We start from the raw sequence: 24781 nt of genomic DNA on the forward strand, positions 1-24781 counted from the left end.
TTTTATTGAACACATAAGTATTGCCATGAAAAATCATGTTTGGTTTATAATTAATTTTGTTTTCTCTGAACAGTAATTTTAGACTTCATGTGGACTTTGAACAATGTAATTCCTGTTTTTTGCTGAAGTCTAGTTTATAACTATTGCAATTTCAGACTTTTTCTTGCAAATTAACCTTCTGACCAGAGTATTCCCGACTATTCCCTTAAGTTTGGTTTTTCACCAGTATAATTCTTAAATTTTTGCTGAAGTATGGATTATGATTATTCCAGTCTTTTTAAGTTTATTTATATTTCTTTGATTATATATATTTTTTTAATTAAAATATATAATAAAATAATATAATAATAATTATAATTAATTTTTAATTTTTTTAAATTAAAATGAATTTTTGATTTTTCCCCCGCATTTTTTCGCTCCCCCCCCCCCCCGCATTCCACCCAAAAATTGGGGGGACTGCATCCAAATGTGCAGTAACATCCAAAAATATACCTCCAAATCAGGGGGAATATACCTCGCCACAAAAGTAATACCTCTCACCCTGAACATGGCAAAATGAATTTTCTCCTCAATCCACAGAGTATAGAGTATGAGTCATCTGTGCCTCAATCACTACTGGATCGTCTAACTATACCGCTTGTATACCTCTTTTAATCAAAATGGAGAGTTCTCCATAACCATCAGTTCTTCTGATATGTCTAATATTAAAACCAGGAGTACTTACCAAAAAAGTTTTCTTTAGCCAAGTTTCGCAGATGACTATTATATCCTGGGGAGAATCGGCGATAAAATTATAAAGATCCGGCTTGTTTCTGCTTAAACTACAAGAGTTCCATAACATAATATTAATAATTGAACTTGTGTTATCCATTAAACTAACTAAAGTTTTTGTTGAGTTCAATTTGATTTCATAAACGTCAAAATTTTGACGTAAATTTTTAGTACCAACCTAAAAATTATTGAATTAAATTGATTTTTCAAATATAAATCTTTTTAATTAATATAATTCTTATTTTATTTATATTAATTATCTTTTTATTAACATCATTTAATTATTTTGATGTTAATTTAAATTATTTTTTAAGAAACGTCAAAATTTTTTTGACATAAACGTCTAAAAACCAACCTAAAAAATGATTTCAAGAAATCAAAATCGATTATTCAAATGAATTTGTAATTTCTTTAGCATACGTTCAAACCCGTTAAATCGGCATTTTGGTTCGTATCTTAGCTATCGACCAATAACGTATCAGAACGTCCCAAAAAAAACCAAAAAGCTCCTCCCATTTCTAGGCCATCTGGGCACGTAAGGTTTTCCCGTAAGGTGTCCACATCCTTAATGGTAAATAATTGACAGATTCTTTTTTTGGGTTAAACAATCTTCCGTCATCGAAGCATTAAAAATGATCGAAAATCTCCGAAAATTAAACGTGATAAAGTGAATAGTAATAAACTGCGAGTATAGAAAGGTTTGTAATCAACACGTCATGCGAAACGATATTCAGTGTTGCTGATAAGAAAGGCGCTCTCTCCCGTTTGTTAAGCATTCGAATATAAAATACAGTCCGAGGGACGGCAATATGTTATTAGTTTCATGACGATTAATGTCGAACGTCTCCACATAAGATGTACCTACCTGTAAAATTGTTACAACGATGGCTGTACCCTTTTGTTGTTTTATCAGTGTGTGTTTCGTTAGGCCTAACAGATGAGTTTACACCTATGTCAACAGAGGAAAGATTAAAATTAAGGTATAAACTAACTTTAATTAACATAATCTTGATATTAAAGATTTTTTTTGTTTGTAGAGAGGAAGCAAGAGATATGTTTTATCATGCTTATAACGCATACATGGAAAATGCTTTCCCAGCAGATGAACTTATGCCTTTAAGTTGTTCTGGACGATACAGGGGATTAACACCTAATCGTGGTGATATTGATGATTCCTTAGGAAAGTAAGTTATATACTAAAAGAATTTATTTGAAATTTTTTGTTTATCTTGCATAAAAACAAAAATTATTTCAACAATTTAAGCACACATTTTTGTTGCATAATGAAATTCATTCACGCATATATTTCCCACGCTACCTAAATAAAAATAGTATTAAAATATCAAATATCCAATAAATCATGTTGATATTAATTGCATTTTTCTCATTCTAGTTTTTCATTAACGTTAATTGATACCTTGGACACATTGGTGATTCTGGGCGACTTGGAAGAATTTGAGCACGCCGTTAAACTTGTTATTGATAACGTTTCGTTTGATAATGATGTTGTGGTTTCCGTTTTTGAAACGAACATTCGCATATTAGGGTAAATAAGAAAGATTCATGAAATTGTTTGTAATCCTCTAATTTTGTTGTTTTTTGTAGTGGTCTTTTATCAGCTCATATCCTCGCAGAATACCTCCAACAAAACGCCGACGTCCTTCAATGGTACAAAGGTGAACTTTTAGATATGGCCAAAGATGTTGGATATCGATTACTTCCAGCTTTTAATACTACAACAGGAATTCCATATTCTAGAGTAAATAAAAATATTATTCTTATTAACACACTTACATTTTAAACAAATAATTCTTTAAATAGAAGTTTAGTTAAAGAGTATAAAGTCCATAAATTATATTTGATATGGAAAATTATTTAAAAATGAATAGATTGTTGTTTATTTTGAAAAAACTTCAATGAGGTTATAAAAAATAGATTGGAAAAAGATTAAAAACGTATAGTGGTGGATTTTATTATCACAACTTGTTACAAAAATGGTACATAGAAAGTTAAAACACTTAGTATTACATTTTAATCTAGAAAATCTTTGAATATACAGAGTGTTTAATAATATATGCGCAGAACTTCAGGATGTGACCCTCTAAAATGTACCATTTTCGAGATTATTTAATTTAATTATTTTCTACTCATAATAAGCTAAGTTTTGTGTGAGAAAAAAATTGTTTAAAGTTATATGGTGAAAATTTTGAAGGGGTATTACTCCCCAATTTCTACGCCACTGGAAAAAGTACGGTTTTGAGACGCCCATTTAAACCGTCAATGTTTTTTACACAAAAAAGGTACTGTAGGTCATGAGCTCTAAAGTTGACCGTTTTCTAGAAAAATCAACTTTTATGTTGAATAACATTTTATGTCAATTTTTTGAAACAAAAATTTTATTTTACTAAAACGTTAGAACAAGTAAAAACTTTACTTTTTGCAGGTACAAACTAATTGTTATTTTGACAGGAGGTAGCTTTTGTTAAAAATTTAAAGCCTCTTTGTTGAAAATAAATTATACAATTTTTTACACAAACGCTGAAATGTGCGCAATGCGTTACTTTTATGGTTTGGAGAATTTTTAAAAGACATCTTTTGTATCATTTCTTAGTTTTTTTTATTTTGCAATTATGAAGTAACGTTTGCTTTTGTTACTTGTTCTAACCTTTTATTTTAAAAAATTGACCATGTTCAACATAAAAGTTGATTTTTCTCGAAAACGGTCAACTTTAGAGATGACCTTCATGTACCTTTTTTGTGTAGAAAACATTGACGGCTCAAATGGGCGTCTCAAAACCGTAGTTTTTCCAGTGGCGTAGAAGTTGAGGAGAAAAACAACCACTACTCCTTCAAAATCTTCACCAATTATGACTTAATAAAAAAAAATTCTCGCACAAAACTTAGCTTATTAGAGTAGAAAATGCTTACAAACGCTGTTTTCTGTACGATAAATGGTTCCGGAGATATTCGTAAAAAACAATTTTTTTATTAAATTTCAACACCCTGTATCTCGAAAGTTGTGAATTTTAGAGGGTAAGTTGATAGAAACTTTTTTTCAAATTTTTGGACAAGCTATCACATCCTGAAGTCCTACGCATATATTATGAAATAACCTGTATATGTAATAAATGTAGAATATATGAAGCAGCAATAGAAATATTTGCAAAAAAAGTGTTAAAAGCAATTAATGTTGCTGGTAAAATTAACAGAGTAAGAATGATGATGGAAATAAAGAATAAGGCCTACCAGAACACCATTCTAAACTCCAAAGAAGACATGCACTAAAAGAATATTAGAAGAACAGACGAATAAGAAGGTTTTTTCTTCTGAAAATATTCAATCAGCAAATTACAATTAAAGTAGGCGCCCAAATAGCGCCATTGGCAGTTTTAAATGTCAAAGAAATGACAGTTTTCAAAGAACGCATTTTTTTCTTATACAACCATATCATTTGATATGTTCATCACATAGAAGGATTTATCTTCTATCAAAATATGTAAAAAAAAACATGCATCCCATTTAAAGTAACAATGTTGGTTGCCATAGCAACGAAACAAGAACCAATGTAAACAAGCAAATATCGCCAAAAAATGTGCCACAATTAATAAAGAATTTTCTTTAATAAAGAAGAAACATTTTTCTTTAAAACCACAAATGGCGAAGTTATTGGCTATATTCCAGACATTTGACACACCTATATACAGGTCAGTAATTAGTACCTCGGCGGTCAATAGTTACTAAACCGTTTGAAAAACAAAAAAAAAATTATACAAAAGTTGTTTGACTCGTCACTTTCTATTACGTAAAATTATTTTCACTTATACAGGTTGTTCCATTTAAGCGTAACGGAGAGTACGTCAATTTATTTAAATGGAACATCCTGTATATTTTATCATATTATGAATACAACTAAATTTGTTTATACGATCATATATGTTACTATTTCACAACGTTCATAGTTTCTGACATATTCAATTGTTCTTCCAAAATGTGCCCATTACAGAATCTTTTTAAAAATGATGTAAAAACGACATTTTTTCCGATTTTGCCTTGAAACTACGTCGGATAATAGTCAAAGCCAGTAGGTAGATGATAGTATTCGAAGATATTAGATACACTATACAGGATGTTTAAAAAGCTCAGTTACTTTTGATGCTTTTCAAATGGCTTTTTTTTAAGTTTTTTAAATGGAACAGCCTGTATATTGTGTGTTAGTTGAATTACTCATCAAATTCCTTTTAATTAATGATAAGTATGTTATATGTCTAACTTTAATAGTTTTTTTTAGAATTTAAAGAAAAATGTGTAATAAAATGTCATTATTATACTTAAAAAAGTAACAGAATGTAATATATTCTGTCCTTTTGTTGTCACTTTTTTTTGTTTCTTCTTTTTTGATTGTCTGTCATTTGTGAATCAGTAATATTATATTAAAATACAATTAAAAAAAAAACTTTAATAAATAAATAATCAAAACGTGATAAAAATACAAACAATACAATTAAATGACAGAACAATAAATCCCTTTTTTAATTACTAAATTATTTGAAGGAAATGCAGTAGGTATTAATTTAATTAATATTTAGAAGTTGTTCAAAATGCCGCCCATTTTCTCTTCTACAAGCATTAATGCGCTGTATAAAAGACCTTGAGGTATCTCTTAACATGTGCATCTTATTTTCTCTAAAGTCGTAAATTATATGGTAGAACAATTGCATATTTTATTACTTATGTATATCTTTTTAAATCTCATAAAGTACCAAGTCGCATTAAAATTTAGTATTTGGCAGCAGAATTATTTTACATTATAAAATATTTATCAAATAATAAAAGGAAGAGCAAAAAAAAATTGATAAAAATAGACTCATAATCAATAACTCATATTTTATTACACATTATTCTTTAAATTCTAAATATCAGGAAAAATACTAGAGTTAGATATATGACACACTTATCATTAATTAAAGGTAACTTGATGGGCAATTCAACCAGCACACAATATATCCTGTATATTCCAATTAAAAAACTTATGAAAAAGTCTTTGAAAAACATCAAAAGTAACTAAGCTTTATGAACACGCTGTATAGCGTATCTAATATCTTTGAATACTATCATTTACCTACTGGCTTTGACTATTATCTGACATAGTTTCAAGGCAAAATTGGGAAAAACGTTTTTACATCGTTTTTAAAAACACACATTTTGGAAAAACAATTGACTATCTCAGGAACTATGAACGCTATGAGTTAGTAACATAAACGGTTGTATAAACAAATTTAATTCTATTCATAATATGATAAAATATACAGGATATACATATACAAATTGATAAAGATTTTCTTAGTTGTCGACATATCGAGACCAAAAAAAAGCGAGACCAATATGAGAGAAACTATAATAAATAGGAATAAGAATGCTTATAGATAAGTTGTAGAGAATTAAATTACCTTTCGGATAGACTAATAAAATGTGGGGCATTCCATTTAAAATTTTCGACTTTCTCCCCATTGAATATGGAGAAACGGTAATTCAGTTTTTGACCAGCCTGTATAAAATACTCTGATACAACAAATGACAATCTATTTGACAGCATCTGAACAATAATCGTGCCACTTTAGAGCTTTTTTGAATGAACGTTGGCTGGGATATGGGGATTTACAGAGCATGGTGAAATTTACAAAAAAAAATTTAAAATCAAAATAACTCGAAAACGAAAAACTCTGGATACCAATAACTTCTAAAATCTGAAAAGAAAACTTATTTTAAGCAATACCTCAAATGCTGATAAATGGATGTTTCTAAGAAATAACATTATTAAATCGAAGAACGTCATATGGCTTAATATTAATCTCGGATTGTAATGAAATTAATAAATTCTGGATTATCTCTTCTCAACACAACTTTCAGTTAGACGAGTCTTTGCTAGAGTATTATAAAACTCACTTCAGAGATGGTATTGGAACTTTTTCCTTTACTGAGGTAGTGTTATCGAAACGGCTATTTCAAAAATAAAAGCGAGTTGACTTCAAATTTCTTCGCATCTGTTGTCCCTATATTGTACCGGTGATCCGCCACATTATCAATGTTTTTCTGCACTGTCCCACAGTGCTAATAAATGATTTATTATTATTAATTATGAAAGAGAGGAATTGGTGATCACATCTATGTAGGTTAATCGCTATCATTCTTCTGTCAACATAATCTTGAGCTTAATATCGCATGCAAAGTTATCTCAAATATATAGTTAATCATTTGGTAAATGAAATAAGTAATGGTAATTTGAGAGTATTGTTGCTATAATACTATTAGAAGGGAGACTTTGTATAGAAAACTTCTGGAAATGTTTTGATCAAAACAGATTCTTACAGAATTTTAAAGCGACTTTTATATAAGAAAGCTTACAGATATACTGTTTGTACCAAAACTTGACGTGCAAGTATAAATTAGTTTATTGCTATTATTACGACTGTAAGAGAAAGTAAAACTACATAGTTACTAAAGAAAAATTAAAAAAATGTAAATTTGTTGTCTAGTGTAATTAAAGATCCTTTTGATGTTTTGAATATTATCTGATATTATAAAAATATCTAATTAGTAAAGTCTAAAATTTGATACATAAATAAAAATTTAATTATGTACTAATTTTTTTTCTTTTCTTTTTAGATTAATTTAAAGTATGGTATAAAAGGAGATAGACTTGAAACTTCCCGTGAAACTTGCACAGCTTGTGCAGGTTCGATAATCTTAGAAATGGCAGCTCTTTCACGATTAACAGGAGAACCAATTTTCGAAGAAAAAGCCCATCGGGCGATGGATGAATTATGGAAGATGCGACATAGAAGCTCCGATTTAATGGGAACAGTTCTAAACGTACACTCAGGTGATTGGATTCGAAGGGATTCAGGCGTTGGGGCCGGAATCGACTCATACTACGAGTACTGTTTGAAAGCTTACATTTTACTCGGCGATGATCGTTATTTAAACCGTTTCAATCGCCATTATAACGCCGTTATGAAATACATTTCTCAAGGTCCAATGTTATTAGACGTACATATGCATCGACCACATACGAATTCAAGAAATTACATGGATGCCTTATTAGCATTTTGGCCCGGATTGCAAGTTTTAAAGGGCGACATAAAACCGGCGGTTGAAACCCACGAGATGTTATACCAAGTGATGCAACGGCATAAATTTATTCCGGAAGCGTTTACGACTGATTTTCAAGTACACTGGGGTAATCATCCGTTAAGACCCGAATTTTTAGAGTCAACATACTTTTTGTACACAGCAACAAACGATCCTTATTACCTCGAAGTTGGTCGAAACGTTTTAAAAAGTTTACAAAAATACGCTCGAGTTCCTTGTGGTTACGCCGCTGTAAACGATGTTCGTACAGGAAGGCAAGAAGATCGTATGGATTCGTTTGTATTGGCCGAAACGTTAAAATATCTATATTTGTTATTCGCCGATCGGGAGGATTTAATTTTGAATTTGGACGAGTTTATTTTTACGACTGAGGGGCACTTGTTACCGTTGAGTTTATCTAGTTATAAAAATAATACTTTAATCGAAGAGGAAACTGAAGATTATTATTACGAATACGCTAGAATATGCCCGAATTCTTTGACGTTATTCCCCGAATCGGTGAGGAAACCTTTAAGGAATATGGTCGATGGGATGTGTCCTAGAAGAATTGGGAAACGAAGACTTACGGCTGCCGAATTTAGTGCTTCTAATATGAATCATTTGAAGGTGATTAAAGATATGGGGATTAGTATTATTGCGTTAAATGATGGAAGGGTGCAGTTATTACATACTTTTTCAGCGGTAAGTTAAATCAAAATTTTTTTTATTAAAAACTTAAAAAATAACTAACGCATAAGGGTTTATTTGATCCATGATCGACCAGTTTTTGATAATTAAAATAAATAATCAAACTGCACTTTTTACTGGTTTTAGATTTATTAATTACTTTGTAATTAACTTAATCATCTTCAAAGATGCAACAAAGAATTAAATTATAAATTATAACTTATATCTTATATCTCTTAATTATATCTGGTCATTTAGACATTCGATATTTTGATTTTTGGTTCGACATTTATTAATCTCATACATTTCTAATAGATTGAGCTTAAAACCTTTATTCTGCTTATGTAGCAGTGTCAAATTTTTATTAATGTCAAAATCGTGGCTATGAATAATCATATGTCTACCAAAGTTGGATTTTTGGTTATTTTTGTGTTCTTTAATTGTATCAACGATCTACCGATCTCTCCAATATACAATGAAATTCCCCTAACTCGAATCACTAAGGGAGCAGAAGAAAACTTCGAATTATGGAGAATTCGAGTTAGAGAAAAATTAGAATTTAAGCTCTAAAGGAAAAAATTAGAAATGTACTTTTCTAATACGTATATTTAAAACAGAAACCTTAATATTATTGTAAGTAGAAGATTAATCAAGTTTTTTAAAATAATTCGTAATTTTCATTTGGCTTAAAGTGGACAACCGCTCTTTGTCGAAAAAAATCTTCTATTAAATGTAAAGAATTATTAATATTATCAGGAACATTCTCTCTTGATAATAAAAATTTTTCAAGCTTTCTAAGAGAGGAATAACCTTCATCTAATGTAGGCACAGCGATAAGTATTTCATTTTTAAGATTAACATCACCCTCATCTGACTCTGAAACAATAAGAACATTCGGTTTGTTTTGGTTCAAGAGTCTGTAGTTTCTGAGCCAGAATCTATGTGGTTTGATTCTGTAGGTAAAATTACTTACAGAGCGGATTCGAATATTTTATTCTTTGGTAAATTCGACTTAGAGAGATAAAAACACATTTGAAACTTAGTCAAACGCTTAAGCTTACGAAAATTATTCGACTTAGAGGATAATTCGAGATATAGAAGTTCAAGTTAGGGGAATTTCACTGTATGTCGCACCGCAGATGCCACACTCTAATCTATATACACCATTCTGTTCAAGTGTTTGTAATTTATCTTTTGCATTAATTACAATCTTTCCCAAGGTATTATTGTTACTAAATTAAATGTTGACGTTATATTTAAGAAAAGTTTTGCGAATAGAAAAACTAACGTTGCCCGGGTAATTTATTGATGGATAGATTTTAGTTATATTTGTTTGTTGTAAGCTTGTTGATATAGTAGACGCCACGAGAGCTGGCAGTAAATCATCGTTTTCCGCTCTTATAAATGCCATACGTAGTTCACAAACCGCTAGAGAGTAAGATGTGTTAGAAAGAGATAGCATTAGTTTAATATGTCTGCTGTACAATTAAAATGGCCACGTCGTAAAAGTGCGTCTGTTCTTCTAAGGGATGTAACTCTATAATTATAACCTCAAATCGAAACGTCTTGTGAGCGTTGTCATGAATCTGTTAGTGTTTTCATAAGCCGAAAATGTTTTCTTTGAAAGGAAAATCCAAGGACAGTAGAATCTAACAGGACTGCTACATCCATTGTATTTTTGTAGTCCACTACGGGTTGGTTTCCACACCTGGTAACTGTGTACTGTCTCTGTTTTTAGAGGTTATTTGATAGACATTAATACGTCTAAAAACATAAAACTTCAAAAATAATATGTATACGTCTAGGATATAACCTCTAAAAATACACAGCAAACACATAGACCATAACAACAGCAGGGCGTGGAAAATGGTGTGACGTAGTTTGCGGGCAGGTTGTCACAACAATGGATGTAGCAGTCCTGTTAGATTCTACTGTCCTTGAGGAAAATCATTAAATAATATCTTTGACAATGTTTGACATATAACCTCCATTACTAACATAACCTACATTTAAATGTATGTGGCGAAATAATCTAAGTCGTACGTCCATATCTTGATTCATACCAGTTTTAAGCGATCTGTCACTGCCAGCTCTCGTGGTTTCTACTATACTCTGTTTTTAAACCAGGAGGAGTATTTTAAATTTGTCACCAGATTGACCTTGCACGTGATTGGTTGAATGCGAGGAAGGTTTGCACACAGGCAATTTTGAATTTGAAAGTTAGGTTATTGATAATTCGACAGTTTTGTGTCATTGTTGTAAATTTTGTTTAAACCCTTTTGCGTCTTCAATTTAATTGAGTGAAATCTGTTCTTTTTAGAACAAGGTATGCATCGTGACGCTAATAGCCGTTCACAACAAATTTCACAATAATAAGTAAATAAATAAATAATAATAATTATTAATTGAAATTTACCGCCAAAATATCTAGTGATATTTTCTGGTGATTTTTCCTAGTGTAAATCTGATTTTCGCGTTTACTCCTCCTGGTTTAAAAACAGAGTATATATTAAATGTTGTTGTTTTTTATAATATATTCTATGTCTGATTCTGTATACCCATTATTTTTGGCTATATTATGGATTATGCCTAATTCTTTATTTTTGATTTCGTTTGAAAGAGGTGTACTATAATATCTGTAAATGAAAGCCCAAAAAGCCGCAGCTTTGTGGGTTTTTTGGTGGTAAGAATCTTTGGGAATGACTGAATCCGTCTGATTGTGAGTCGGTTTTCTGTAAATGTCAAAGGTAATTAAGGCGTTGTTAGTTAAGGTGAGATCTAGAAAATTTAATTTGCCATCTTTTTCAATTTCTATTGTGAAGTTAATATTGTTATGCAAACTATTAATGTAGGCATGGAAAGTATGAATTGAGTCTAACTCTTTGTTATTCCAGATAATTAGAATAAGTAAGATATTAGAGTTATTGGTATTTAAAATTTCTTTTTCCAAGTTATTGAGGAAAATATCTGAAAGCAGACGAAAGCAAAGTGGTGAGCCCATAGGTAAACCTTTTTTATATTCATAAATTTTACATTCAAACTGACAAAAATTTTGTTCTGTAAAAAATTGTAAATATGTTCAGTATTTATATCATCGAATTTCATCTTTAAATAACTCTTTTACTAGTAGTAATGTTTCTATAATTGGTATGTTGGTGTATAAATTAGTTATGTCGAATGATAAAATAGTGTAATCTACTGGTAATGTGGTGTTCTTTATTGTATTGATGATTTCGTTTCTGTTTTTTATGATGTATTCTGGTTTGAATTGTATGTCATTTTTAAATATTTGCAGTAAAAATTTGGATATTCTACTTTTGTATATGTAGTTGAATCTAATGAAGAAATGATGGGTCTAATGAGTAGGTTCTGTTTATGTAACTTAATGAGCGAGTATGCAAATGGTATTTTAGCGTTCAAAGGAATAAGGTTGTATAATGTAATATTTTGTTCTTTAAGGAAATCTTGTGATGTCTTTATCAATTTCTTTACCTTGTTGTGAAATGAGGTTGTGGGGTTCTTATTTAATTCTATGAAGTTGTTTTGTTGAAAAAACTCTAGAGTTAATGAGTTATAAAGACTTTTGTCTAGAATTACTATACCTGCCTGAGTAATTGTTAATGAATTTGATCGGATTTTATGCTTAATCTTACGCAACGTATTAATTTCTTGTTTGTTGTTGTTGTTCTGGTTATCAGGATCTTTTTCTTTCTTCTTCAAGATTTCCATTAATTCTTTTTTTAAATTCTCTTCTCCTGGGATTTTATTAGCAGCGACTTCCAAATCAATGGCCAGTTTTGCTGTGTCTTGTAGTTGTGGTTTTATTGCGTATTTGTGTCCTTTGTTGAGTAAGTTCCATTCGTCGGTGGAAAATTGAATGTTTGATAAATTTGTAACTTTTTGGTGGAATTTATAGGATTTTGAATTTTTGGTAATGTTCCCTTTATTTGTTAACAGATCATTTTTCTTCTCTTTTAGATTGTTAATCTTGAACGCTTTGGCTTGGTTTATTATTTCTTCTAATTCCAGGTTTTCTGGTTAGATTATGATAAATGAAGTTCAGTATTCTATTATATGAATCTATACTTTTATGATGTTCTTTAATTTCAATGTTCATGTGTTTCATTATAATTTTTCATGTTTCATAATAATTTTGACGCAGTAAGTATTTTTAGTTGTTTTTCAAATTGGTTATATTCGTTAATTAACACACATGTTTAAAACCGTTATAATTTATAATTTAATTCTTTGTAGCGTCTCTGAAGATGATTAAGTTAATTACAAAGTAAATAATAAATCTAAAACCAGTAAAAAGTACAGTTTATTTATTTTAATTAAAAAATAACATCAAAAATAAAATTTATAAATAAAACATTATTTAATTATTGCGCTTACCACCGAAATTAATTAAAATAATTTTCGGTTTTTATCAACTTAATATAAATTTGGTAAAAACATAACAAACAAACATAAAAAATCATTGGTAAACATAAAAAAACATTATTAAAAGCATATAAAAACTGAATTTGAATTCAATAATATAAACTAAAACAATTAATATTCTTAAATTAATCTTGATTGTATTCTTTAAAATTTTCGTTTTGAATCATTTCGAGTTTTAATTTCATTATCAACCCTTTCGACTTCTTCACGAAGAGTATTAACTCGATCATCAACTAATTTTTGTAGCACAATTTCAGCTAATTCCTTTGAAACACCAATAAGCTTAGATAAATCCTCGACAAATAGAACATGCCCAAGAAGTGATTGTCGAATAATAAATCTTGGAACTGTAATTACCATATTATGTATTTGGGCTTGTTGTCGAAATCGTTTTTGAACGGTAAATTTAATCTTCACCAGTTTCATGTCGTCTATAAGCAAGGCACGCTTTAATTTTGGTCCTCGATTAACAGCCGGGTGGTTAAACACTTTTTCCAACCATAATTCTTTTAATTTTATTATTGATTTATTTTCTGATTTAACATTTAAATTTTCAAATACGTGTTTTATAACTGATTTATACGTTTCTTTAACGATATTAGACATTTCTTACGACGTTTATGGATTAAACATAACCTCAAATTTATTTGTCATAACCTCAAATGATTTTCGAATAAAATTAATTGTGGAACTATAATTATTATAATATGTTTTTAAGCTTATTTTCGAAATCTGATATTTGTATTTATATAAATAATTTAATCTTCACCACTTTTTTAATATTAATTTGTTTATTTTATGACGTTTATGAGATAAACATAACCTAAAACTTTACAAACATAACCTCAAATTTTTTAAACAACCTCATCAAAATATTTAATAAAACGGCTTTCAATAATTACACTTCGAAGACTTTAAGCAAAGAGTAGGTTAAATTGCAAATAAATAACTCTCATGATTATTCTGCTACCATCGGGTAGTAATTATATAGATATTAAAACGAGTGCGGGAAGTTGGCCCCCCATTTTTTGATTTTTAAACTTTTCATAGTTGTTCTAGATTATTCTAGAGTTGTTCTATATTGTTCCAAAGTGGCAAATAGAAAAAATAAAAACTCGGCGACAAAAAACCGAAAAAACGGTTTTTTTTTGACTAGCCCCCCATTTTTGGAAAAATCAGATTTTCTTTGTTGTTCTGGGTTGTTCTAGTTATTGTTCTAGAAAATCAAAATTATGGGGGTTTGGCTGCCAAAATGTCTAGTTGATTGCTGTGACCATAGTTTTTCTATTTTTAATTCCATATTACAAATTATTATACCTAAAGCAATCTGGAACAGCTATTATTTTCACTAGAACAACTCTATAAAGGACACTTTACTCTTTGAAAATTAAAGTTTTTGGAAGTTTCAGTCAGTAATTCTTGCGTCAGTGGTTTTTTAATTACACAATAAGAATTAAAACACAGAACAATCTAAAATAACTCAAACTTTGCTGATTCAAATTGTTCTAGATGTGTTTTACGTTTAAACTAGAGAAAAAAAGGTTTTTCTGGTTACGTGGACATTAATTTTGCAAAATCATATCCTCTTAAAAATACAGCGAAATACATACCTAACAAGAAAAATAATAAATCAACAAATGAATAATCCAACTATTCGATCAGCAAACAAAAATACACTACTTGTATTATACATTATGTATTAAAAACTAAATATCTCTGTGTCCCACCCTCACAGAGATACATTTATATATACTGTGTGTATATTTATTATACAGGGTGCTTAAAAAAATTAAGGGAACACTTTTTTCGAAATCTCTAACTTTTTCAGTAATAGTTCTAGGCAAATCAAATTTGGTTTACTTCAACGGCATATATTTAACTAGAGAAAATTACAATTTTGTAAAATTAATGTCCACGTAACCAGAAAAACCTTTTTTTCTTTAGTTTAAACGTAAAACACATTTAGAAATTTGAATCAGCAAAGTTTGAGTTATTTTAGATTGTTTTTTAATATAATAATTTAAAAATAAAAAAATGGGGGCTAACTTTCCGCACTCTATTAAAACTGCTATTGAGGCCCTTGGACATAAAGTTAATAGCGTATCAAATATCCATACGTCATAGACGCAATAAAAATTGCCTCCTGTTATTTAATGTTGAGTTGGCTCCTAATTCAAACAATAAAGACATATCAAATAACTCGTCTTTTAAACACTGTAGTTGATGTCGAACCTCCTCAACCTAAGAGAGACTTACCACAATGTCAGCGATGCTAAAATTTTGGTCACACAAAAGCTTACTGCAATAGAGATCCCCATTGCGTTATTATTCTCCCCGTCAAATACGAAGTGACCACGTCATGCGTGTTAACGGCGGAGAAACCCATCCTGCAAACTACAGAGACTGCCTTGTAGGATGCGATTGTTAACTCAGTAAACTTGAATATTCCTTTCAAAAATGAAACTGACATCGAAAACGAGCGATAAATGACTTCACAAAATGTATTCAAAAAGCTGCATGGATATCGACTCCTCAACTAAAGCATTATAATAAAGTAATTCATTATCCACGCGATATTAACAAAATGATTAGAGAGAAAAGAATATTAAGAAAAACCTGGTTGTCTGCCAGGTTCGCCTCGATCGCCTGATACTAAAACAAAAACTGAGTAGGGCTACTCGTCTGTTGAAAGAAGCTCTAAAACGTTACAAAAACGAAAATAAATAAATTGGATGTTACACCACATCAAATATTTAGTTTAAACTCGTGTTGAAAATGTCTTTTCCTCACAGCATGTGGATTCATGAAATCCCATAAGTGATTGTTTTTCAAAATTTTCATTTTCGCGTAATTTTGTAAAAAGTGGGCATAATGTAGGCGTGCACTTGCGATTGGCTTATTCCGGTTGCAATACTTAATCGTCGAGTGCTTGCAGATGGATTTAACTCGAACCAGGGTCTCTTCTTCTTCGTCGACGCTATTTGTTTTTTTGTCGAACCACTGCTACTTTTAGGACGAAAAGACTCCGTTTCGTCAAGGCGACTGTACAGATTCCTAAGTAAGTTATGATTAGGTTGCCTTCGATTTGGATATACCTCCAAATATCTTCGGGCTGCTGCTAAACGATTAAAATTGATTTGAGCAAACCAACAAATCATGTCTCGCATATCACTATTAAAAAATACATTATGTCGTCGCATTTTCATATTGGTAATAATTTTATTGTTGCTAAAAATGATTATTGAAATAAAATGATTAAAATAAAAATTTTAGAAGCAAAAATACATTTAAACATTTAAATGTAAATAATTCGAAAACCTTAGACTTACATTAGACAATTTAAATAAGAGTACCTTTGTTATGTAAAATTGATTGCTCTTTGTGATTTGTAGCTCTTATTGGTCGTAGCTCAAAAAAACTTATGATTTGATTTATCAAAGGAGCTTTGTGTATCGAGCGCCCTCTACGAGCAATCACAAAACAAGTTTCAAAATCGTATTTCTCATGCTCGAAAACATAAAACCACCAAATTTTATGATAATAGTACAAAAAGCTTCAAAATTAGCAAGCAATTTCGAAAAAGGAATTTAACTTTCAACACCCTGTGCCTCGAAAACCACCGACATTTGTATAAAAAATGTTAGGATGTTGTTAAATCGTCATATTTTGATGTCTAGTGTCTCTGGTATTTGGATTTCCTATTCTTTCTAACTCACCTTGTATACTGGGTGTAACAGGATCATGGTACACCCCCCCGTATCTCCTTTAGTTTTGAAGATAATTGATTCAAATTTGAGACATGCTATACACATCATAAGAGACACTTTTTGACATACAAGTAATTTTTTTTTCAATTCCGGTTTTGCCGGAAGTGACACTAACTTTAGATTTTTAAATGGAACACCCTGTATATTATTACATTTTTGAAATTTGAATAATTTTCTGAATCCAATGGTACCACATAAGTGACATTTCAAACGTCAATTTTTTTTAGAATTTAATGTTTAATTTTCCATTTAAGTGTGCCATGAGAGTTCCGTTTTATTCTAATTAACCCATCTAATGCTAGAAAAATCTAAATTCCGCCAAAAATACCAAATTACGTGATTTATGTGCAAATAAAGTTCATCAACATGACGGAATTTAGATTTTTCTAGCATTAGACGGGTTAATTAGAATAAAACGGAACTCTTATGGCACACTTAAATTGAAAATTAAACCTAAATTCTAAAAAAAATAGACGTTTGAAATGTCACTTATGTGGTACCATTGGATTCAGAAAATTATTCAGATTTCAAAAATGTAATAATATACAGGTGTTCCATTTAAAAATCTAAAGTTAGTGTCACTTCCGGCGAAACCGGAATTGAAAAATAAATTAATTCTATGTCAAAAAGTGTCTGTTATCATGTGTATAGGATGTCCCAAATTTGAATCAATTATCTTCAAAACTAAAGCACATACGGGGGGTGTACCATGATCCTGTTACACCCGGTATACTGCTATACTGAAACCAGTTTGGGAATATGGTACTCAATTATGGGGCGCCGCTAGCGAATCAAACATTTTACAGCTGCAGCGTTTTCAGTCTAAAGTTCTTCTACAAATATGTTACGCACCTTGGTTCGTACCTAATTACATCTTACATCAAGACATAAGCTTACTGTAAAAGAAGTAATTGCCCAACGCAGTTCCGAGTAGCTGCAAATTCATCCAAACCGACTTGCAAAAAATCTGTTGCGCCGGGCAACTATTAAAAGATTGAAACGAAGAACTATCCATAACGGAACAAAGAACGTACCTATCTTTCGTTTATTATACTATTATTTAACTACTATTGAGCGGGTTCCTACTGTGTTATTACTGCCATTATTTTTTAAGAAAAGGAAAATTTAAAGAAATCAAAATATTTAGGTTTAGTTTCGTAAAATTTTAACTCTATTATTTTTTCAGGCTCGTTCATCTGCCGATGCAGAAGAAGGTTTACTTTTTATGCAAGAAATGGTAGAATTATCAAAATTACAACAACAACAAGGTGACGCTGCACCTCAAGCAGTTTCATTCCCCATAAAATTAACAAACGGTGAGCGACAAACGATGACTCTTCAAGCGGGTCCTTCACATTTTGGAACAAATTTGCGAGGTACTGAAAAGGTAACGGCCACAACGATTTTAGTGAATCCGATAAGAGCATGCACCGATTTACCATCAACCACAAATAACCAAATCAAAGGTAAAATAGCGATTATGGAGCGAGGTGATTGTATGTTTGTCGATAAAGCTCGTCGAGTTCAAAAAGCGGGGGCTGTCGCGGCGATCGTTATCGATAACACTCCGGGAAGTACAGTAGAAAATTCACCGTTATTTTCAATGTCGGGTGATGGAACGGATGATATCAAAATCCCAACAGTGTTTTTATTTTCTCAAGATGCCTCAAAGCTTTTATTAACGTTATCGAAAGATCCACAAGTTGAAATAACAATTGGTGAATGGAAATCGGAACATAACGTTTACCCACCGAATGAAGAGGAAGAATCTATGTTTCAAAAACTAAAAGTATCCGTCCAAGAATTTTTAAATAAACACACCGGAATCGCTTTCACTAAAACCATCAAACTTGGTAATTTCAAGGCTGACGTTGGTTTAGATAAAATACGGGTTACTTACGAAAAAGCGGAAGAAGAAAAACAAAAAGAATCAAACCAAGAGAATCAAGAAGAAGAATCGACTCCCGAATGGAGTCAAATCCGTAAAGGACTATTACTGCCAATTTTTAGTTCGGAAAGTAGCAAAGAATTGTTCGTTCCGGTTAATATCTTAAAAATTTATTATCAGACTTTAAGCGGTGTAACCAGCGAAGAATTGAAAACGCACGATGTTTTCAAACAAACCGAATGGTTATTAGGCGAATTAAACATCGAGTTTAATAAGAAAGATGATGATTTAATTAAAAGTGTTCCTACGGATCATCAATACGATGGGAAAAAAATGGAATCGTTAAATACGATTTTTCAAGCGTTTTTTACCCAAATCGAAAAGAACGTAATGGACGAATTAAAACGGCGGACTGGTGATGATTTAGTTGTTACAACCGATACAAGTGATAACGTTGATAAAGTGATATTACCACAGGAAAGTATAAATGAACAATATCTTCCAGAAGGGGAAAGTGATGACAAAAAAATTCGAACGGAAAAAAAAGATGAATTATGATCCCGGTAAATATCTTATAGAAATTAATTTGTTTTAATAACGGTTCGAAATTGTTGGTTTTTTTTTCTGTACCGTTGATAAAACAGAATTTAATTTTTAAATTTTTCTTATTATTATTTTTTCTTTTTGAATTGTTCTGGGTGATATAAATTTATTTGTGTACAGTCTTTCTTCTTTAAAATTAATACTTTTTCCTAATAGAATTTTACTTTTTAGGTAATTATCAAATGTTGCGCTTTATGTTTAAGTTTTAATTCAAGGTTTATTACTGTGTGATCAAAAATGAATTTAAATGAATATGCTTGAAGTTAGCAGCTAAAAGTTATCACTTAAAATTCTTTATTATTATTTTAAATTATGAAATAATTTATTGATATGAATCATTTAGTCTCAATACGGGCCATTTCATAGATAAAATAAACTTAACCCTAGAAAGCTAAACTATTGTAAAATTTACGACTGGAAAAATAATTTAATAACAAATACTTCTAGATACAAATTTTGACATTAATGAATACAATTAGTCAAAATATATCATTGAAAACATTTTTAGGTCAAATTTGGAAATTACAAGTCCTCAACGCAATCAACACAGCACTTTCCGCGATGTTGATTTTAGTGCTAGATAGAGTGTTAATTCTAGTGACAATTCTAGTAAGCACTAGATAGTGCTAGATTGTATGTTGTTATTGAACTAAGTCTGAAGACGCACGACTATACCCGAAACTTTCTAGTTCTAGGTCTAGTGTTAGTTCTAGTTTTATTTGTTACTCAGCGCCAAATTGTTGTATAATATATCTTTATTGAACTGACACACTAGATTTAGAACTAGAAACATTCGCGTTTAACCATCTGGAAAGACGAGCGAAAAATCATTAAAAAGTTTTTGGACGCTTCTGGACATCTTTCAAAATTATCTGGAAATCTTTATCACGGTCTAGAAAGCGTTTAAACACTATTTGATAATTATAGAGACCATTAGAAAGCTCTTGGACACTTTTGGACATCTTTAAAGTCACCTAATTTATTATCAGAAGTAGAACTAACACTAGAACTAGAAAATTCGGGTTTAGCCGTCTTAAGAAACTTTCAAGTTCTAGGTCTAGTGTTAGTTCTAGTTTTATTTGTTACTCAACGCCAAATTGTTGTGTAATATATCTTTATTGAACTGACACACTAGACTTAGAACCAGAAACATTCGGGTTTAGCCATCTGGAAAGACGAGCGAAAAATCATTAAAAAGTTTTTGGACGCTTCTGGACATCTTTAAAAATCATCTGGAAATCTTTATCACGGTCTAGAAAGCGTTTAAACACTATTTGATAATTATAGAGGCCATTAGAAAGCTCTTGGACACTTTTGGACATCTTTAAAGTCCCCTAGTTTATTGTTAGAAGTAGAACTAACACTAGAACTAGAAAATTCGGGTTAAGAAACTTTCTAGTTCTAGTTTTATTTCTTATTCAGCGCCAGATTGCTGTACATATATTTTTATTGAACTCGTAATTTTTATGATAGTTTAGCTTAGGGTTAAGAACACAGGTGATGCACATTAAACTAAACTACAGTGTTCACTTCTTCTAATGCCTCACATCTTAGGTCCTCCTCTTCTATATTTGTGGCTGCTGAGTTTCGCAGTTTTTCTGCTCAATTCTTTTCACAATGTAAAAAAGTGTTTAGGATGTTAATAAATTTTTTTATCATCACTTTGTCACTCCCAATCTCTGCATGCTAAGTTGTTTTTTTTTGAAAATAATTATTTTAACCGGGTTAAGTTTAAAATGCCATTATCCTGGTAGCTTTGAGTCATCTTTGGTAGCATTCCTCCAATTACTTGTCCAAAATTTGTTGCTTTGTACCTTTCTTCACTTCTTTATAGGACCATATAACGATATTACTACCACAAGAAATGTTTACACTACACTCTTAGTTGGGTCATTTTCAAAAAGATGGTCAGCCCTTTTCAAAGCAATCAAAACCAACTTCTTTTGCTGCAATTCATGTTTTGTCTAATTTCTGGAAATTCAGAGCTACTGTTGCTAGTTGCAAGAGTAAAAATCAGACAGTTTATGACTTTCAGTTTATTCCATGATTCTGAAGAAACTTCAAAATCACTAAAACCGATTTAATGAAACTAATAATACAAATAATAAGCTTCAACCCTTTCAATGTCAATGAAGTTTCTAATACTGCCAAGTAAGTAAACATGAAAATCGGTGTTGCTGATTCGGACGTCTTGAGCAATTAGAGCATATTCTCGAAACTAGGATACTTGGAAAGTAATTTTACACTCTAAGAATGAAAATATTTAGATTTGCCCAAATATGCCAAGTATATTTTATGTTTAGAACACACAAATTGGTTCATTTCATTAGTTGCTTGGGAATATACTTGGAAAATACCTTTCTATAAAATGAAGCGATAAATCATTATTTGTAGTATTTTTTATGGAACTTTATGGTGTTTTTCATTCAAAATCTGTTATAGAAATCTTTGTAGCTGTAGCTACATGGCGCTACAGCCCAACTTCGAACCTTGGCTTCCTTCAAATTTCCTCTCTGATCATTCCTAGAAACACAGGTTTTTGACATCCTCCATTATTCCACCGTGTCCTTGGTCTGCTCGTTCTCCTGTTTCCTTGCATTCTTCCGTTTAAGGTTCGGCAACCCATCGCAACCGTTAGAGCCTTGCATACTGAGATAGTGCAGTAACCTCACTCTCCATTCCTCGTCAATTCTGACCCTCCTAATATTATTCTTAGAATTTTCTTTGCAAAGCTAGCCTATATCTCACATGATTATGGTTTTATACATTTTTGAACACATTTTTGTATTTCGGTAGATGTCCTTTGATCAAAATGTATGGTTCATGGCAAAGTATGCTTTATATCCCATGATGCCTCTTCTCTTTATTTTGGCCTCTTCACTGCTATTTTGAATCATATTTACTCCTACTAATACGTATGATATTTAGCCCGACCTTCTTTGCTTTGTGTTTGAGGTCTAACTACTTGAGGTCTGCTTGTGTTTACTGCTATAGATACAGCAGTGAAAGGATTAAATGAAAAGGGCTGAATAATGCGGTTGTATGTTTACATAGATATTCAATTTTTACAGCTTCAGAGAGTTCTGATATATTACCTAGATATTAGGAAGCGTTATCTAAGAGATGCAGAATTTTTTGAACCAAATTTTTCTTCCAAAAGTATTCTTTCATTTCATAGCAAAATTGATTATTAAACCAAAACTGTTATTTATTCCTTTTAGAGCTCTTGGATTTTCGGACATGTATATTAAGAGTGGTTTAGCTTAAATCTCCAATTACATTTGCACTAAATAATAACACCAATCGTAATATCGTCATTACATGTCATGCACCATTGACAAAGATGCGAAAAGCGCATTTCTCAGTTCTACCCACTCGACCCAAAGCAGGTAAAGCCCCTTTCGCATCTCTGTTTATGGTTCATGACATGTGAAGCCGATAGTACCTTAGATACTTTAAATCTCGATGTAGCTCTTTCGTTTTTAGATAGGAACGTTCTATCAGGCTTCTTTTTCCAGTATGGAGGCGTTTCATATACATGAGAATGGTATTTTTATTTTTGACCACCATAGCCATCGGCGCTAACAATCTCATTGGAACCTTTTGGTCATTCAATTTCATACCAGTAAGAAATATACATATACACATTATTTGTGGTTTGTGAACTACTCTGCAGGCAATGATATTTCGTTGTTAGCTAAAATATGCTTTTTGCTTTTGAACTTTCTGAAGTGACATACTTTTTTGGCAATCAAAAGATAGTGCAAGAGAACTCCAACTCTTTCATATTTAAGGAATGTGAAGAATCCTGTGAACCCTCTCGATTGTTATTAATTGTTTTTGTCATTTCCAGTTCTAGACATTTAGAACACACATCAACCAGGACTTTTCAAAAATTTAATAAACCTCATAACAGATTGTTAATCTTTTGCACTCCTGATTCAAAAGAACGTTTTAGTACACTTTCCACTCTATTTTTTTGTTATTAAGGTGTTCAACAAAATTGGAATCTTTTTGCCATCTACAACACTTTAGGTTGTTTTTTTTACAACATGATTAGATTTCGACGGACGATGCCATTTTTATAAATAAAATAGTCGATTTGGATTCGAAATGTTTTACAGGCGTAGATTCAATGGTATTTATACTTAAGTTTAGACAAATTGTAGAGATGGCCAATATTGAAAATAGATGACTCATATACAAAAAACTTCGTTTATATTGACGTAGATATGATACAACTTTTTACCCCCTAATCATTTTTGATCACAAGATAATTCTATTTCTTTCAATATCAAAGTTACTTTTTAAGAAAAAAAAATTTTATATGTGATAAATTAGGTGGCATTTTCTTTTTCCCTTTTTTACTAATTAGGTTATAACCGAATAATTTATCTCTTCCATTAATAAATTTATAAAACTAAAAAAAGGAAAATAAATAAACAGAGGTCCAAACATTTGTAAAAGAAATAAGAAGTAGTTTAAGATAAATTAATTTAATTATTATGTATTTATTAAATAGATTTTTTTTGTTTGATGTATAATATAATTTTATTTCTCTTTTTTGGGTACGATTTCGGAATAAGTTTCGGTGAACATATCAACGTTGTTATATCAATGTTGCCCTCTCCCCGCCACCCTATAATATATCAATCGCTCTACCTACATAAACGATATTTAAATTAAAAATAGCGCTAATAGTACAAAAAAAAACTAAAAAAAAAAGAATATGTATTAAAAATGGTTTAGTACCACAGAAAAAAATGAATAAATAAACACCTGTATATTGTAAATATGTATACAAGCGACGGTTTTTAGTCTTTAGTTATAAAAGCGAAAAATATCCTTGTAAATTATAAATATACCCGTAACGAGTCAAATATTTTTATATTTGCTATGGTAAAAAGAAGAATTATTAAGAGATTATCTAAAAAATGCATTGTTGATGTGTAAAAAATATTAATAAAAATTTACTATAAAAAATTTTATTATTATTTTTATTTTCTTCTATGGCACAACAGCCTAAGGACAGCCCTTATGTTCCTCTCCAACTTCGAAGTCCCAGAATCCCGTGTGTCATCTCACCGCGTCTTTCCAGCGTCTCTTTTCCTGCATTTTCAGTTCACCTTTCTATTCTGATTAATTCGAAGAGGATAATATCTTTAAAAAGCTGCTACATCGCGTCAGAAAAGTGTTGTGTCTCATCCTCCACGCACGAAAATTTCATATTTATCAGTTGATCTTTTTCTGCCATTTTGTTGTGCATCATGTTGTCCCACTGTTCTTCTGCTGGTTATGTATCTAGTTCTAGTTCTTTCACCTTTTTAGTAATATATTTTTGAAAACTTTTCTGCATTTGTCAGAATTTTAGTTTTTCCATGTTCTATCATTCTATTACCAGAAATTACTCGTTTTCATTAATCTTCTTATGCAGAGAGTCCTCATATAACACCAATGAAGTGCTGATTTTTCCATTTTGGTCTTTCCGGTTTCA

General features: G+C 30.8%; 1 protein-coding gene across 1 annotated transcript; it reads left to right on the forward strand.

Moving 5' to 3' along the window:
• The first annotated feature begins 1271 nt into the window (after positions 1-1271).
• On the forward strand, positions 1272-24275 carry LOC111419751 (ER degradation enhancer, mannosidase alpha-like 2). The gene is made up of 6 exons (XM_071194696.1): positions 1272-1751; positions 1809-1955; positions 2165-2317; positions 2377-2530; positions 7435-8601; positions 17983-24275. The coding sequence occupies exons 1-6, from the start codon at positions 1627-1629 to the stop codon at positions 19240-19242; spliced, it is 3006 nt and encodes a 1001-aa protein (XP_071050797.1). The 5' UTR covers positions 1272-1626; the 3' UTR covers positions 19243-24275.
• Positions 24276-24781: the final 506 nt, after the last annotated feature.

This window comes from Onthophagus taurus, chromosome 1, assembly GCF_036711975.1.
Source record: "Onthophagus taurus isolate NC chromosome 1, IU_Otau_3.0, whole genome shotgun sequence".
NCBI lineage: Eukaryota > Metazoa > Arthropoda > Insecta > Coleoptera > Scarabaeidae > Onthophagus > Onthophagus taurus.

What these genes read in the sequence shown, in the direction of transcription:
- LOC111419751 (XM_071194696.1), top strand. Translation starts at nt 1,627, where the DNA reads ATGTACCTACCTGTAAAATTGTTACAACGATGGCTGTACCCTTTTGTT. An exon ending in ATTGATGATTCCTTAGGAAA is followed by an intron (nt 1,956 to 2,164) that starts GTAAGTTATATA and finishes TTCTCATTCTAG; the next exon opens with TTTTTCATTAACGTTAATTG. An exon ending in ACGAACATTCGCATATTAGG is followed by an intron (nt 2,318 to 2,376) that starts GTAAATAAGAAA and finishes TGTTTTTTGTAG; the next exon opens with TGGTCTTTTATCAGCTCATA.